The following is a 17688-nucleotide window of genomic DNA, read 5'->3' as shown; positions in this document are numbered from 1 at the left end:
AGATAAAGAACAAAACACTGACATTTATGCTGCTAAAACTACTACTTGTGTCGTCGAACGGATTTCTCAAAGGACACGAGCGAGTACATGCTACCCAAGTTCGGACCGATGTGGAAACCTCTGGGCGTTATCGTCCAGGCTGCCATGGTTACGCCATAAAAGGGTATTTATTGTAATATTTGTGGTATCAACGTAGCCTAATTGAGATCATGGGATCCAGGCTCAGCCGCCAAAACAGTCTCGACAACGAGAATTTTTCAAGGAGGCGACGGAAACATCTCGACAGTACGGGAGAGAGCGATCGGAGCGGAGACTTCTTGTTTACGTCCCTGATGCTCAGGTCGGATAAGCTGCCGGGGATGCTGAGGAGAGCCAACCACAGCCCGTATGTCCGACGAGTCGCCTGGATCCGAGAGATTCAGAAGCTCCTTCGGGAGAGGAAGAGAGAAGAGGCGACGGACGTGCTCAAACTGTTGAGGAAGGTGAGGGAAATAAATGTCCTGCAGTGCTTAATAAACGTGCATCTGATAGAGACAGCTGTAAAACATGCATGAGTTTGTCTCTCTCTCTCTCTCTCTCTGCTTTACTGGCATTGCATGTGTTGCAATCACTGACACAAATATTGCACAGATGCATCAGTAGAACACACAAAGACATGACCAAAGAATGCAATTCATGTAGAAATCTTGAATTTTCCTGTAATATGGTCAACATGTTGACAATTTCTGAATAAAAAAAATATTTTTGATATTTTTGAGGGCTTAAAGTGTGCAAAGCCAAAGTGGTGTAACTGTCTTAAGATTATTTTTTTTTTTAAATTTTGCTAAAAAAAGAAAAGAAAGAAAAAAAACATTTAATACACCAATACATAATTATTTTTTTATGTTTTATTATTTTAATATATTGTTCATAATAATTCAAATATTAAAAGTGATATTATAATATGATATATATGTAAATGTATGTAGATATATTGTTGTCATGTGACAAGAAAACCATAAAAAAGGACCCGTTTAGATTGTCATAACTCTGTCAGGTTTTTTAAAATTTCATTCCAGTTTTAGTTAATTTAGTTAGTACATCAAGTCAAACTCAATTAAAATGAGAAATGTTGCCTTGTCAAGTATAGCTGATTTTTTTTTTTACTTTTAAAGCTAGTGACGAAAATGTTTTTAATGGTTTTAGTTTTAACTATAACTATAACTATAGTAACCCTGCTCTTTATGAATACTTTTTGTGACTCAGTCACAACATTTGTAAAAATATATATTTAATATTAAATAAATTAAGTAAATTAAAAGTATGTAATAATGCATAATAAAATAAATAAAAAGGTTGTGTGCACACGTGCAATTACAGTTCAATGAAAACACTATGGTAGTTTTTATCTCGATGGTTACACCACTTGACATTTTTTGCCAGTTTTGTCTGGACATTACTCTGTTTTGCATAAAAATAGCTATAAGTGTTTTCCAAACATATATGAAACCAACAATAATAATAATAAAAAAGATATTTCTCAGAACATGGCACATGTGTTTTAAACTAGATTTCCCATTTTCATCACCTCAGACATCCTTATGTCATTGATTGACCCTTATATAGTATCCAGTAGGTGAAATGTGGCATTGGCATTTCCACTTCAGATGCCCGCCGTGCGTCTCGCTCTGTAGTGCTGCAGTGAGTCACCTTGTGCAAGAAATCATTTCCCTGGATTTTCTGCTGCTATTATTTGTTGTTGAAACTGAGACTCTACACAAACACTAATACTAATGCCTGGATGCTTCTACATTTGTTCTGTCAGAGTGACCCATATACTCAACGCAGCACAGAGCAACAGAGAGAGCTGACCACTGATGACAGAGGAGTGCAGGGGATCACGAGGTCAATCGCATTAAGTGTGTCATGTGCATGTGTAAGAATAAGTCAAAAGCTGCTGTTGGATAAATAATATGAACAATATAATATATTAAAGGCATGCAAAATGAGTGTTTTCGAACAGGTTTCTTGAACACTCCCCTTATCTGCAACTGGTCAGACAGACAGTCCTGCTCCATTAGCTGCTGTGTTGTTTGCTATTACTGCATTTTACTTGCAGGGCAGTACAATTGTCTCTTCATACTGGGACAAGAAAAGGTATTTTAACATAGAAAAAAGTGTCACATTTATTCACTGGGGGAAAAAAAAAAAAATCCAAAATGTGATATATATTTTTTTATTATTATTTTGCCTGGAGCAAAAATGAAGGCTGACATTTTTCTCCTGCTGTGTTAAAAGTGGTGATCTGAGGGCAGAACGTGTCACAGTTTATGAACTCCTGTTCTCCTGACAATCTCTTTCTGATATCATATGATTAATGTATCAAGATGAGGAGACGCAGCCACACCTAATCAAAATGAAGTTTTAAAGGCGTTCTTAGATCTTCCGTTATTCCCCAACCCAAAGATACATGCATAAAACTCAATAAAACTCTCTCTCTCTCTCTCTCTCTCTCTCTCTCTCTCTCTCTCTCTCTCTCTCGCTCTCTCTCTCTCTCTCTCGCTCTCTCTCTCAATTTTCTCATCTTTGCAGCTGCTCATTCCCTTGTTCCAAAATGCTGTTGCCTTGCTGCTCATATGAATTGGCTACTGTTGATTTTCATCTGTTGTTTTGATTAGAAAGCATCTGCCAAGAATTATAAAGGTATCTGTTGCTTTCTGGCTTATCAAAGTTATTTTAATAAATGGTGAGAAGAAACAAGAATTTTGAAACTAAACTTTTTATATAATATAGCTTGAGGCCAAACCTATTTTCATGCACCTACACTGTAAAAAATGTATGTATTTGTTTTTACTGTAAAATAATGTAAAAATGTTTGAAAGTATGAATAGGATAGGATATTTATTTATAGGATATTTTCTTTTAGTGGAAATCTATATTAAATTTAGCAAGAAAATAATTATGTTTTCTTTCAGTTTAACTGTACAGTAAAAATGGTAAAAAGAGGATCCCAGATTTTATTATATTTTATTAAAATAATAACAATTCTTCTTATTTTTATAAGGTAATATTATATACACTGCCTTAAGTTTATTAACCGTAGATTATGGAGAGACCAAAGCACATCTTCAATTTTACCACTTATATTATTATGTTATTATTTATGTTTATCTTGAATCAAATCCAGTGAGAAAAGTGTCACTCTAAATACATAAATATATAAAAAGGGTAGGAAAATAAGCAAAGCCTACAACTTTTCAACATTTAATTTATTGCGAAAAATTCTCTGTGAAGACCTAATTAAAATTTATTCTACTTATACAAGTTATCAGGAAATCGGGTTGCATATATGTATTAATAAATCAAATGCAATCCTGTGATGCTGAGAACATCATTTTACAGTGATTTTTTTATAATTTACTAAAATGGGAGTTTATATATATATATATATATATATATATATATATATATATATATATATATATATATATATATATAGTGTTTTGTTCCAGATGGACAAACACTTTTTTTTTTGAAAATGTAAAGGCTTTCATTTAAAATATTAATGCATGTTCATATTTAAACAACAAGGTTTCCTATAGATGTATTTGCTGTTAAGTTTGTTTAGGCATGAAATTTTCCAGCAGCAAAAATATAGCCTCGCAGAGGGTCAACATTTTAATATGTACAGCAAGCCACACAAATCAAGAACAGGAGTTGCACAGGCCTCTACCAGCAGGTCTTATATCTATTAGTCACTTGTGTGTATTTAATATTCACACTGTGCACTCTCTTCTCATGTTTTCAGTCTTTTATGTAATTTCCCCCCACAGTTTGCCTGTTGTCATCCCTTTGTTTTCTTTTTTTAAATTCAGTTTTTTATAGTCCCATTTCATTGTCTCCCTCTCTCAGGAAGTGCTGTTAATTAAATTTGAGAATCTGTCATCCCAGAGCAGAGAGCGTTTTAATCAACACAGAAAGATAGTCTTGGATACCTTTGTTGCGACAAGCATGTCACCGCAGACCCGTGGTGTGGTCCTCTGTGTGCATTCACAGTCTTCATTAAGGCTTTCTCCCATTATCAAGAAACAGAGAATTAAAAATGGGTCTACGATTTAGCAAACAGGACCTAACACAATTAGAGTGGACATGGAAAGTACTGAAAAGAGAACATGAGATAAGTAGATCAGTGTCTAAAAAACAATGTAAAAATTATGACAATTTGCAACATATGAATTTAGCATGTGCCTTATGATGCTGCATATTAAGGGAAGTTTATTATTGAGGGAAATAAACATTTCCTAATATACTTGTTACAGCACAAAACTGGGATATGAGGACCTCCTACCAAGCAAGAAACTCCCCATAGGAAACCATCTGTTATCTGATTTTTACAGAAAGAGAAATACATCTATTGCAGAAATGTATTATATATATATATATAAATATATTTAAAGTATAATAATAAACACAATTCATATTAATGAATATAAAATACTAAATAAGTATACAATAAAATATTCTATTTAAGAATATGCATTTAATTAGTTTTGCTTAAAATAACTAAACTATAATAGTTGTTTTTGAATATGCAAATATACATTATTATATTTTTTAAACATGATGTACATGCAGAGAGCAGAATTATAAAAATAAATAAATAAATAAATAAAATGTCACTCAAGCTGAAAAGGGTAAATTAGCCTCAAACCTGTTCAGATATACTGTAAATGACACCTGTTCAGGAATAAATCACTCAAAAGTTGGTGTTTAAATGTCAAAACCGATGCACTAGTAAATGCACTGGATTCTGAAATTGAAGTTTTCCTCTACTACTTACAGAGATTTGAGTTGGTGACAGGACTGCTACAGTGATAGTGATCTCACATTGATGAAAAAATATTTTGGCATAAAGGATCTAGAGATACCAGCTAGCCGGACTGCATCTAAAAAAACAAGCTGACAGCCCCAGATCTCGCATGATATAACTTGAGGCAGCTGTCAGCCGGTGTTTGGTCTTTTACTCAAGTCTCTTTCTCAAAAGGCTTGTCATAGAGATGATATTATTAGGATTCTTGGAAGTCACAGTAACAGGAATTATTTTCAAATCCTAAAAGGTTTTTCATCATCATGTCCAACTTACTGTCTCCCAGACCTCTCAGGTCAATTTGAGTTGACTTTCACTATAATTTCTTTGTTTGTGTTGGTGTGTGTTGTTCATACTAAGATAAAATGGTTTGTTAGAGTAAAGAGACATAAGAGCCAAACGTCATTAGACATCCTCACTAAAACAAAAATACATCCATCTGAGACGTGTATGTGCGCAGAACTGGCGCTACACATCTTGTTACGTGCTTTTTTCATATTCTGATCACTTGCTGTCTGGATCTCATAGAACACTATTGACATTTACATTTCTTGAACAGGCAGTTTAACCCTATAAAAACTAGACTTTATTCATTTTTGCAGATAATGCGTAGCTGCTAGTTAGTAACAAAGAAACCAATGTAGGCTCATTTTAAAAAAAATGTGTATCTACCAGCAAAACAAAAAAAACGTACCTATCGATAAAATTCACTGCAGTTACATAAAATAAACACTAGAGGCAGTAAAACTCCAACCATTTTTAACTCACGTTCGTTTCTGCTAACACTATCAATACGATTTTATCAATTAGGGTGGGATTTTCAAATGCGATAAATCTTTTAGCACCACTCACTAGACGTTTAATATCGGAACTGGCGTAATTCGTACAACAATCAACAATAATAACATTTTACCAGATTCACATTCATCCATTTCAGATGAAACTGTTCATGCTTTTAGAGCTTCACTTGACATTTTACTTTGAAAGTAATATCATTTTGCTGAAATGTCACCACAGGCATGTTTTTTCCAATGATCTTGGGTTGAAAGAAACAATACAAGCTCAACCTTCAAACCAGTGCTATCCAGTATTCATTCTGGAAATTCATGCTGGTCTAAGCAGGTCTTTCCAGCAGTCGAAGTGCCCCCTGTGCTCTTTTTTTTCTCTGGAATTGAGATTCAGCACACGATAATGGGAAAAAAGAGAGAAGGTGTTTGGTGCTGGATGGATGGAGAAGAGTAGGGGACAGAGAGGTGGGTAGGTGTGGGCGTCTCCTTCCCTGCAGCTAAACACATTTAAGCATGCACATTCCAAACGCACTGAGTGCAAAGACCTGTTACAATCAGAATATGCAAGTCACCACAGATAAAAGCATCTGGTCTTTGAATATTAATAACATTCCAATGGAGGCAGTTTCATAATCCCTTCTGTGTTATTGAAAGTCTGCGGCTCTCACACTGTCTCAGTGAAACACCCCAATCTTGTCATTCTAGAGTTATTCTTATCTATGTAAATCAAAGTTGCATAATACATGAAAGTTATATTCTCAATTTTTTCGCAACACTGGGACTTTACGAAAGGGCCGGTTGACTTTTTGGGACAGCTGTCAAAACCAAATTTGTACGCAGAATAAATAATCAAAGAATTTAAAGCCCCCTCCCACCTCACCGCAATGGTGAAATATGGTTATTATGGTATGAGTTATAACAAACAAAGTGTAGACACAATGTAAATAAGAGATTCATTGTGCGGTGTAACGCTTCATTGAATATAATGGAACTTTCCAAAATTGTGAGACAGCTTTTTAGTCATTATAAGGTGAGCACACTTTGTTCACTTTCTAGGCTATAATCCATTCAGAATTTAAATAAATATACTCACGGATTCACTCTCCTATAACCATTTATCCAGTACTGCCACTTTCCATTATGTTGTGTTTACTACTACAGTTATCGCTAAAGTAGTAAAGTACAGTGAAAGTAGAGCAGGTGTGATTGAGTGGAGGCGGGGACTAACTTGCATATTCCTAGAGCCTTGTGTTTAGAATTATATTCAAGTCATTTTAAGACATAAGGAATTCATTTTCATGGGAAAAAATTTAAATATGGTATTTTGATTATCAAAGTTTTATGAGATAAAATTAGTGTCTGTAGGACTTTAAAAGGAGAAAGAATAAAATAGCCAGGCCCATTTAAGTCATAATGGTGGGTCTTAGCTTAGGCAACATGGACAGTGTTCTCTCAAGTCAGTAAAATCACAAATCATACATGTAGCTGATTTGTTAAAAAAAAAAAAAATATATATATATATATATATATATATATATATATATATATATATATATATAATTTGAGCATTGGGGTCTATAATCATTTTAAAAAGAGGCCAGAGATGTTTGGTTTTAACTATTTAAAAGTAGCAAACTTAATTGAAAATCTATTTTTTAAGGAAACTTTTTAGTTAAATTCTGCTATTCTTCAATATGATTTTGTTTCAGTTACTGTAAAAACTTTAGTGTATTTTCTAGCTTCATTATTTTGTGAAATTAAATTATTATAAAATTCGTAATTTTTAATTCCCAATTTCATTTTAATTAGCAATATCCAAATGTTTTTGTTCCAGATAAAATTATACACACATACTGTATTTGTGCAAACTCTGCATATGGACGTTTTCAGGCAGAAATACTGATACAGCATTTGCATAACTTTTTTTCCCCAAACAATGCGCAATTTTTCCCAAACATCGGCCCAGCGAATTCTAAAGAGCGACCCAATGAACACGCAAAACTTACATACTCCCAACCAATACAAAAACTGGTTGTTGAGTTAGAGTCACCAACTGTTGCACACATAAATAAAGGAATTGTGTGAAATTATTAGTAAATGTGGCCCCTTATTATAGTAGCTTCCACAGATAGCAATCAAGACAGTAACTTGTATACCTAACTACCTATATGGATATAGATTTCATCATATATCCCTGGCATTATCAACATGAAAAAGGACAAAAATACACATTCAGAGCCATACAGTACATCATGAAATTGCCAGAAAAGGCAGCTTGAGTGAGGGACTGATAATATGTGCTCTCTTTCTATCTTTTTCTTTTTCAGGACCTGGGATTAGAGGGTACGTCACTCAATGAAATCCTCTATAAGAACGCATCCTTTCTAAACCTGGTGGACCCCATATCTCATGAGCTTCTGCTGAGCCTGGCTAGAGACATGCAGTGCCCAAAGAAGGCGAGTCTTTCAGCTTCACTTCAGCATGTAATTTCTTCACTTTATTGATTGCTAATTAAAGCAAATGAAAAGAAATGTGTTTGCTTATAGTGATTAGTTGTCCTAAAATGTCTAATTTGTGTTTCTTCATGCATTTATTTCAAACCCTGTATGCATCAAGCCGAAGTTTAGTTGAATCTCTTCAATCAACTTTTAAGCTCAAGTCTTGATAAACTTAAACTACTGTTGTTTTTGAGTGACATCAGTTGTTATTTTAACAACTTGCATCACAACCATTCCTTAAATGAATAAATTCTTTGAAAGTTATTCAGAGTGTTATCTGAGGCACTCTGTCTGAATTCGCTGAAAGTACGATATGATTGAAGATCAGCAAAGCATCCGTGTGCCTTAAGTCAGCCCAACAGCTATCCAGAATCTTTGAATCAGCACCACAGGCCATTCCATTGAGACCGATTCCCTTTTCCTGCTGAAGGCTTGAATTGTAAGCCATACCAGCTGCGGGGCACAATAGAAACTAGCAGTTTTATGAAAACTAAAGTCTGCATGCTCATCATTCTTGTCCATTAAAGATGATCTGTAATAGCATGCGATTTTTTCTTCTTCTCATAATGATTAATGCAGTTGCTGAACCCTGAGGCTGCTGTGCTGAGTATAGGAGAAGATGCAATAAATTAGATGGAGATCTTGCTGTGCGTCTGTCAGAGTCATGAGGAGGTGGTTCATAAAGGAGATGTACATTCTCATCTAAAGATTCAGCTCAGTGTGACACTCAGTTTAGTCTATAGGACTGTAAGCAAACTGTCACTAGGAAACAGCACGCTTCAGTCTGACCTGCTTTGCAAGTGACAGTGGCTGAATTTGATTATCCTGTATCAGAGAGATGACTGCCAAAAAAGGCTCTGAGTGTGGCAGACATTCAGGTGGGAATTGTGCCCACTGATACCCAGTTAACTAAAGGAATTATGCAAATTAGGTAATGATATAGAAACGGACACGTTTGAGATAAAAACTATACAATTGACATAATTATGACATAAGAAGTTGAAATTATGAGACAGAAATTCATAATTATGACATAAAAAGTTCAAATTCTGACAAAATGTAGCAATTATGATATGAAAAGTCACAATTTCTATCAGAACCCTCTTGGGGCACGAGGAGACAAGGAGATTCCAAAATAATATCCTTTATTGAAATCCACATCGAGGACCACAGCGCTTGGGGAGAGACGAACATAGACCGGACACATAGACAGGGAAACACAGGGCTTATAAACATGGGGAAATCAACGAGGAACAGGTGAGGACTAATCAAATGGGGCTCGGGACTAATTAACTAATGATCACAGGAACGAGGAAGGTCAAATAGAGACACGAGAGGAGGGGAAAACAAGACACAGGACTGACAATTATGACATCAAGAAGAAATTATAATATAAGTCATAAGTATGACATTAAAATTATGATATGAAAAGTCATACATTAGATGGAAAGTTTTAATTATGAAAAAGTCATGATTATGACAAAGTGGATATTATAGAAAAAGCTGCAATTATGAGATACTAAATCAAAATTATGGGATGCAAAAATGATGAGAATCTAAGTTAAGTATAAGATAATTATGACAAAGTCAGAAGTATTGCTTTAAAAAGTCACAAAATAAAAAGTCAAAATTCTGAGATACTAAGTTACTAACTGAGATTAACTACCTATTATAATTATGAGTTTGTCATAATTATGACAAAAAGAGCTGAGTTTTACTCCCATTTTTTTACTTGTATGCCATATTTATGACCTATATCATAATTTTAATTTTTTAATCTCAAAATTATGGATTATCTCATAATTTTGACTTTTTATCCCATAATTATTGGCTAAGTTTCTAATAATTTTAACTGTTGATGTTATTATTGATATAATGATGTATCCACAATTATAATTCACTTCTCCATCATATGATCACCAATTTAAAATAGGAATCACTAGAAAATTCACAAACATTTTATGTAAATTTGCAAAGGTGTAGCCAGACACACTTTTGTGAATATGGCACATTCTATAATAAGCCTCATTTGAATAGAAAGAAACCGTGTTTGAGCTGAAAACAAATGACAATGACTTCATTTGAATGTGCAGTACTTTTTAACACGCACAGTCTAAATATGTCAGGATCATGGACCTGTTTTTGTTGTTTTGCTCCCCATGTGTTCTGTGACCCAGTTTTTCCCTCATGTTAATTGTTAATTTGTCTCCTTAGACAATTGTTGTCATGTCTCCTTAGTTCCCTCGTTATCCTGTCTTTAAAAGCCCCAGTCCTTTCAGTTAGTGTTTGTCGGCCCTTGAATTGTCTTCCCTGCCTGTGATCTGTTATCTTCTGGATATTAAAGACTCTCGCTTAGTGAATTCCTTGTCTCTTGGCTTCCGTGTTCCGTGCTTCCCGAGAGTTGTGACAGAAGGACCGACCTAAACCGTTACCTCCGTTTGTACCCTCCGTTTTGTTTTCTGTTTTTTCTCAGTGTTTTTTTATTTCCGTTGTGCCCCATGGATCCCTTTGTCCGGCCCGAATTCCTCCTCCTCCTGCTAGAGCAGGGGGACCGATCTCTTGAGGACCATACAAGACTGTTCTTGATGCTAGCTAACATCACCAGCTACCCGGACGACACGCTCTGCTCATTCTTTCATGGAAGCCTAAACACCGCGTGCAGAGCGCTGTCATCCGAAGATGGTCCCAGAGCCCAGCCCACCATCTCCCCGAGGTGCGGAGCATCAGCCCGAGCCCACCGATGACGGAGAGCCATTTTCCGCCACGATGTGCGAGCCAGCGCTAAGCCGAGCGACTGAGCAGATGATTGCCCCGGAAGTTGAGCCCAACCCGTTAGACCAGGTGCGAGAGCTGGTGTCAGTGCCCATCACGGGGGAGCAAGCCGTGGACGGTGTGAGTGCAGAGTGGAGCTCCGCCCCCTGCACCGTGGCTGAGGGTGAGCTGAGGATAGATCTGGGACTGCTGGACAGAGAGGGGGCGTCCGATCCTCCAGTGCCTGCTCCTCGAAAGTATTCTCCAGTGGCCGCTCCTCAAAAATGCCCTCCTGTGCCTGCTCCTCGAAAATGCCCACCCTCCCACCCGCTCCTGCCTCCTCCACCGCTGTCGTCTGGCAGCCCCCCTGCTCGCCCTCAGCCCCCTATCGGTACGGTGCGAGCCCCGTGGGTCTGTCATCCTCCAGCGTCACCGGGGCTGGAGTATCCCTCACCTCCGCCTCCAGCCTCCGAGGCCTGGACACCGCCTCGGCCCGTAGACCCAGTGGCTCCACCTCGGCTCCTAGCTCCCTCGCCTCCACCGTCACCCCTCAATCCACCAGCTCCGCCGGGCTCCCTCGTCCCTTCGGCTCCACCTTGGTCGGGCGTCGACCCGCCATCGCCTCAGGACTCCTCTCCTCTGACTGCGCCTCATTGCTCTGTCCCACCGGCTCCGTTGGGCTCCTTCCTCCCTTTAGCTCCACCTGGGACCTCAGTCGCTCCGGCTCCGCCGTGGATATCCGGGTCTCCGCCTCCGCCTCGGTCGCCAGAGCCCTCGGCTCTACCCTGTGCCCCCGGATCCTCGGCATCGCTCCTCCATGGCTCCTCCCTCCGTCGGCTCCACCGTGGGCCATCTTTATGGCTGTGGCCTGGGTCCAGCTGTGCGCCTCCTGCTCCGGGTCCCTCCTGTCTCTTCCCTGGCTCCTCCCACCTTTGTCACCGCCTTGGTCTCTGTCTGCTGGGCCCCTCCTGGATGTCCGTCCTCCTCCTGAGCCGCCTCCCTAGTTCCCACCCGCCCCTCCCCTTTGGATGTTTCAACGGTGCGAGGACGCACCTTCCGGGAGGGGTGCGACATGTCAGGATCATGGACCTGTTTTTGTTGTTTTGCTCCCCATGTGTTCTATGACCCAGTTTTTCCCTCATGTTAATTGTTAATTTGTCTCCTTAGACAATTGTTGTCATGTCTCCTTAGTTCCCTCGTTATCCTGTCTTTAAAAGCCCCAGTCCTTTCAGTTAGTGTTTGTCGGCCCTTGAATTGTCTTCCCTGCCTGTGATCTGTTATCTTCTGGATATTAAAGACTCTCGCTTAGTGAATTCCTCGTCTCCTGGCTTCCGTGTTCCGTGCTTCCCAAGAGTTGTGACAAAATACTTCAGTCTAAAGTTTTGCAGCTGTGAATTGAATTTGCCCCTCAGCTTTTTTGCAATTCACGTTACAAAGCAGAACATTTAAGGGCATTGGTTTATTAAATGGCATTGGTTTAACATCACACCTGTTCCAGCATAAATATTTGATGACATGATTTATTCCACCTCCTACAGTCTGCAGTGTACTGTCAGTTTTGCATCTCTAAATGTGAAACCGTCACCTCACTTGGGAGGTCCAGAGGCCAGTGGGAGGTCCAGAGATTTCCATCAAAGCAGGGTGCAAGTTATTAATAGAAGGCAACACTGCAGTGAAATTTTGGTTTAGAGAGTCAGGTTGGATTGTGACATCTAAAGCCAAAGCAATCCACAATAATCCAGTTAGTACATTTTAAATCTGGGGTACCTCATCCAGTGGCATGCACTCTGACAGCTGTCTTACACACTTTATTGAGAATATTTGTACAAGGCAGCAGAGACAGAGACGGATCGACCTACCCAGAAAAGCTCATTCGTTTATAGATGATTTGAATCAATCAAGATGATTAAAATTATGTCTTTCACTGATCTGTATCTGAGGAATTAGTCTGATTTGGCTGGTACACATTGAAAGTGTTTAATGATTCATAGCTTTAGATAACCATCTTTATAAATCCACAAGGCAAAAAAATAAATAAAATGACACAAAGCCAAGATGGATTATATATCAGAGAAGATTACTGCTTTCATTCTCAGAGAAGATTATTTTTCTAAAAAGCACATCAAACTTAAAAAATAAAATAAAAACAAATGACTGCAATAAGAAACTGCCCTGACCTGCTCCTTATGTGCGTTATATTGTTTACTCGCAGAATATGAGAACTTCATGCCGCAGGCTCCACATTTGTCTTGTCAAATTTGATCAAAGGGCTCTTTTTTTATTTTATATTGTGTCTTTCTATTCATGTTGTTCTTTCAGGACTCAGGCACACTGAAGTCATCTGAAAAAATTTGCAGACAGCTCATCTACCACCTGACCCCTCACTCCAAGTGGCTTAGTAAAAGAATGACCCGGAGAAAGGCCCAGGCCTGGTGAGAAATCTTCCTTGTCCTCTATGCCATCAAAACATCAGAAAGTGCTGATATGAAGTAAAATTGCATTCCATCCCACATAGTAACATATCACATGCTGAACTATATATACCGTTTACTTCAGCTTCTATTTGATATATTATAAAGAATGAAGCATTCATTTTGCGCCTTACTGTGTACTATATATATGTATCTGTAATATATTATAGTGTTATTATAATATTACTTGTCAGCTATACCATAGCGTTTATTCATATTTTGGATTAGCTTTTATTCACAGTTATCATTCATGTTTTTTGTTTAAGTTTTAGTAATTTTATTAGCTTTTGACATTTCATGTTGACATTTTATTTTATTATATTGTATTTTATATTTCTATTTTATTTTATTTAAGTTAGTTGCCTAGGAAACATTTCTAATGCTCTAATTTTTCTAATATTTATATTTTATTTAATTTCATTTCAATTTCAATTCTTGAAAATATTTAAGAAAAATCTCAAAGATGTTTTATAATTTTAGATTTAGTTAACATGAAAACACATATTTTTGTCATTCCTTCTTTTTAAGACCTTGAAAATCTTCTGAAATTTGCATAAACTACTGATCTGTTCCACGATTTACTGAGCAGAAATCTGATAGCAGTTTCAGACAGTGTGATTATAGATGAGTTTAACAAATTAGAGCTTGTTTGGCCTGCCACCGCTAGCCCATTAATCTCAGCCCCCCTTCATCTCTGCTATTGATTGGTAGAGTCTTATTACCAGCACTGCTGCTGGATGTGGGAAGTGCTGTCTGAAGAGAGCCATAATGCCCTTTGTGACTTAGGTGTATAATACTCCACAAGGTTGACCTGAACCTTATTTATCCAACATAAACCTGTTCACTTCACCTGATTAATTAAATTCATGAGAGCAGCCAGTTTGCAGGGTGTTAAACAAGCACCTGTCACTGGTTGCAGAATATATTTTGCATATTTTGTGCTTGTTGAAAAGGGAATAAATGTGTGTATGTATGCGTACCACCCACATGGTCATTACATGCGCCCTGAATCCATTGCCTCTACTCAATACAGTTTTTCCACATCCTGAATTAACCATGCTGCCCTGCTCCATTACCTTTAGGCTGTCAGGGGAGGATAAAGCAATGAGTGGATGAGAGACACAGAGAGAGAGAGAAGGGTATTTTCACACTGCAGTTCTCATTTATTATGCAGGGTCGCTAAACATAAGCAAGTGTTACTGTACTGGTCATTTTGAAACAAGTCATATCGCTTATAAGAAATAATGTGGCAGTTCCAATAGTTCAGTGATGCTATCAAATGACTCACTGCCAAAAATCTTTTTCTTAATCAATATTTTGGTCCACTAAAATATTTAGACATACAAAAAATCCTTAAAACAAGATACATTTACTTGAGAAGCAAATTTGCACAAGATATTAAGACTTTCAGAGAATATATCTTGTCAATTTTTTTAGTTTTATATATAAACCTAACTAAATTTATTAGAAAAATGCACGTAGGTTAATTTGTATTTCTGTATGCCACATGGAGTAAATATTATATTGTATCATAATATATAATATTATGGTGGTACATGGCTAAAAAATGGTACAAACATTATGATATGATATTATTTATATATATATATATATATATATATATATATATATATGTATATACAATATAATACTATGGCTCTGTTATAGTGCATTATTATTTACATGGGACTCCAAGCTACTTTGAAGAAATGCCATGGTACATGTTTAAAAATGTACCATGGTATTATGGTGGTGAAATGGTGGGTAATGCATTGTGTAAACATATTATTAATTTATTCTCATTTGTATTATATTATGTTATATTATATTATATTATATTATATTAAATATATAAAAACAATATTTAGCAAGACTGATACTGATTTATTTTTTTATTTTTTAAGAGTGTAATATTATGGTACATTTACATATAGGCTGTTATTGATGTGTTATTGATTAACATATGCATGTGCCTTATTATTTACATGGTACTCCAAGCTACTTCAAAGAATATATGTCAAAAAAACTTACTATAAAGATGGTACATGTCCAAAAGCATGGTATTACCATGATACCTTTGATACTTTTCTGTTAGTAAGAGTTTTATTTGTGTGCAAGTTTTTGGCTTTATTGGCAGTGGTGCCAACCTTCTGTGTGATTAGAGATTCAGAGAAGATTGCTCTGCAGTGTGTGTATGTGCGTGTGTCTTGTGCAGCTCGGGTTCAGGAGCTCTGTTGAGGAGGATCTGTTATACTCTCCCTAGAGCTTTGTGTTCATATAAGTCAATCTGACAAACAGAGAGTCCGCAGGTCCCTGCTGCTCTGCACTACAGAAACCAGACACAGCACAAGGAAAAAGAGCTTCAAAAGAGTGTGAGAAAAAAACAGGGTATGGCCTTAGAGCAAAGGACTAGACAAAACAAGACACAGAGAACCTCAGAAATGGGGAAAAAGTGTTTGTTCTGAATCAATAATTTTGTATTTTTTAAAAGATGCATTTGCTTGATGCTTTGCAATTTGAGACTTATTTTCAGAGGATATATCTTGAGAGTATAGGTTACATCGTATGTGTACCTCTTTATTCGCTATTTTTCATTTCATGAATGCATGCTGGTCCTATTAGGTGCCATATCACCATACTCCAGCTCCATTTACATGTAAATGAGAAAGAGGTTTGGTTATATTTGAATTGACAGATTTATATGTGTCTATTTACTTTTGATGGATCTGCATTAGTTTGCTTGTCTCTTATAGAGACATCCTCAGACTTTCATTGGGGTTTAAGTTGCATGGATGGCGACTGAAGATAATGTAATTATACAGTGGGTAAAATTATTAATGTAACATCACAGTGTGTTACTTGATAGGAAAGAGAGAGCAGAATGGTCTGACAATGCTAAATGGAGGGAGTAAGAGAGATCTAAGAGACGATGAAAGAAGCAGGATTTCATGTTGTGCTGGTTCTTTTGTGTGCAGATTCTTGGAGCTTGATCAGGGGATTTAAACAGGCATTGTGGAAAATCTGGATGAAACAGGACCTTCTTTCTGACACCCGCATGTGTTTGATTGGCAGTATAAAGAGACTGTCTGTGATGACTCTGTGACTGTCTGATTTATCCAGATTGCACACATGCATGCTCAGACATACACAAACACAATCTGTCAGTCAGCCTAATGTATGATTTTTGCTTTCACATGTATTTGAGATGCACAATTAATTATGCTTCCCTTGCATCAACATTTTCTATTTGCAATGTGTTTTTGCAGTGACTGAGTATTGTAATTGATGACAGTTATGGATGCACATGAATGCAATGATGAATAGCTATTTAAATTAGCCTATACCGTTCAATTGTTTGGGATTGGTAAGAGTTTTTTATGTCTCTTATTTGATTTATTTGATTTAAAATACAAAATATTGTGAAATTATTACAATTTTCCTTTACATTTTTTTTTGGCATTTTCACGTTTATTATTATAGGAAGGATGACAGGAAGTGAAGTGGGAGAGAGATAGTGGGGCGGATCGGGAAAGGTCCTCGAACTCAGGACACACGTAATGCAACAGCGCTGTATGTCAAATTATTAAAATTTTCTGCTGAGATTAACATTAACAATAATTTTTGAACATTACAAACGTTTACTGTCATTTTTGGCTGTTTCATGCATGCTTGCTGAATAAAAGTACTAATTTCTTTAAAAAATATGTCTTACTGACACCAAACTTATGAACAGAACGTAAGTAAAGGTTCAGCAATGACAGCCATTCCTAATTAGCAAGGTTTCACTTTTCACTTTTGCTCAAAAGAAAGAAAAAGGGTATCTCAGGAACCGCACTCCAGTGGTTTGAGTCTTACCTCTCAGATAGGTCCTTCAAGGTATCTTGGAGAAGTGAGATATCCAAGTCGCAACATCTAGCTACTAGGGTGCCTCAAGGCACAGTTATTGGACCACTTATTTTTTCTGTCTACATGGCATCACTAGGTTCTGTCATTCAGAAACATGGCTTTTCATATCACTGCTATGCTTATGACACTCAACTCTACCTCTCATTCCATCCTGAAGATCCGATGATAGCTGCTCGGATCTCAGCATGTCTAACAGACATTTCTTGCTGGATGAAGGACCATCACCTTCAGCTCAACCTAGCTAAGACAGAATTGCTTGTAGTTTCAGCAAACCCATCACTTCATCACAATTTCACCTTCCAGTTAGGCTCATCAACCATAACTCCTTCAAAAACAGCCAGAAACCTTGGAGTTGTGATTGATTATGAGCTGAATTTCTCAGACCACATTGCTAAAACTGCCCGGTTCTGCAGATTTGCATTATATAA

At 37.1% G+C, this 17688-nt stretch overlaps 1 protein-coding gene across 1 annotated transcript in view; it reads left to right on the top strand.

Moving 5' to 3' along the window:
• Nucleotides 1–209: 209 nt before the first annotated feature.
• LOC306848947 (leucine-rich repeat-containing protein 75B-like) overlaps nt 210–17688 on the top strand; it is a gene marked incomplete at both ends in the record, with an annotated part of 28437 nt that continues 10958 nt past the window's right edge. Inside the window, 3 exons of the mRNA XM_079383738.1 lie at nt 210–482; nt 7962–8090; nt 13203–13315. Of these exons, the coding sequence (XP_079239864.1) occupies nt 210–482; nt 7962–8090; nt 13203–13315 (515 nt within the window). The remainder of the gene's footprint in view (nt 483–7961; nt 8091–13202; nt 13316–17688) is intronic.

Source organism: Barbus barbus, assembly GCF_936440315.1.
Source record: "Barbus barbus genome assembly, chromosome: 29".
NCBI classification, from domain to species: domain Eukaryota; kingdom Metazoa; phylum Chordata; class Actinopteri; order Cypriniformes; family Cyprinidae; genus Barbus; species Barbus barbus.
This window is presented reverse-complemented; position numbering and strand designations above follow the sequence as displayed.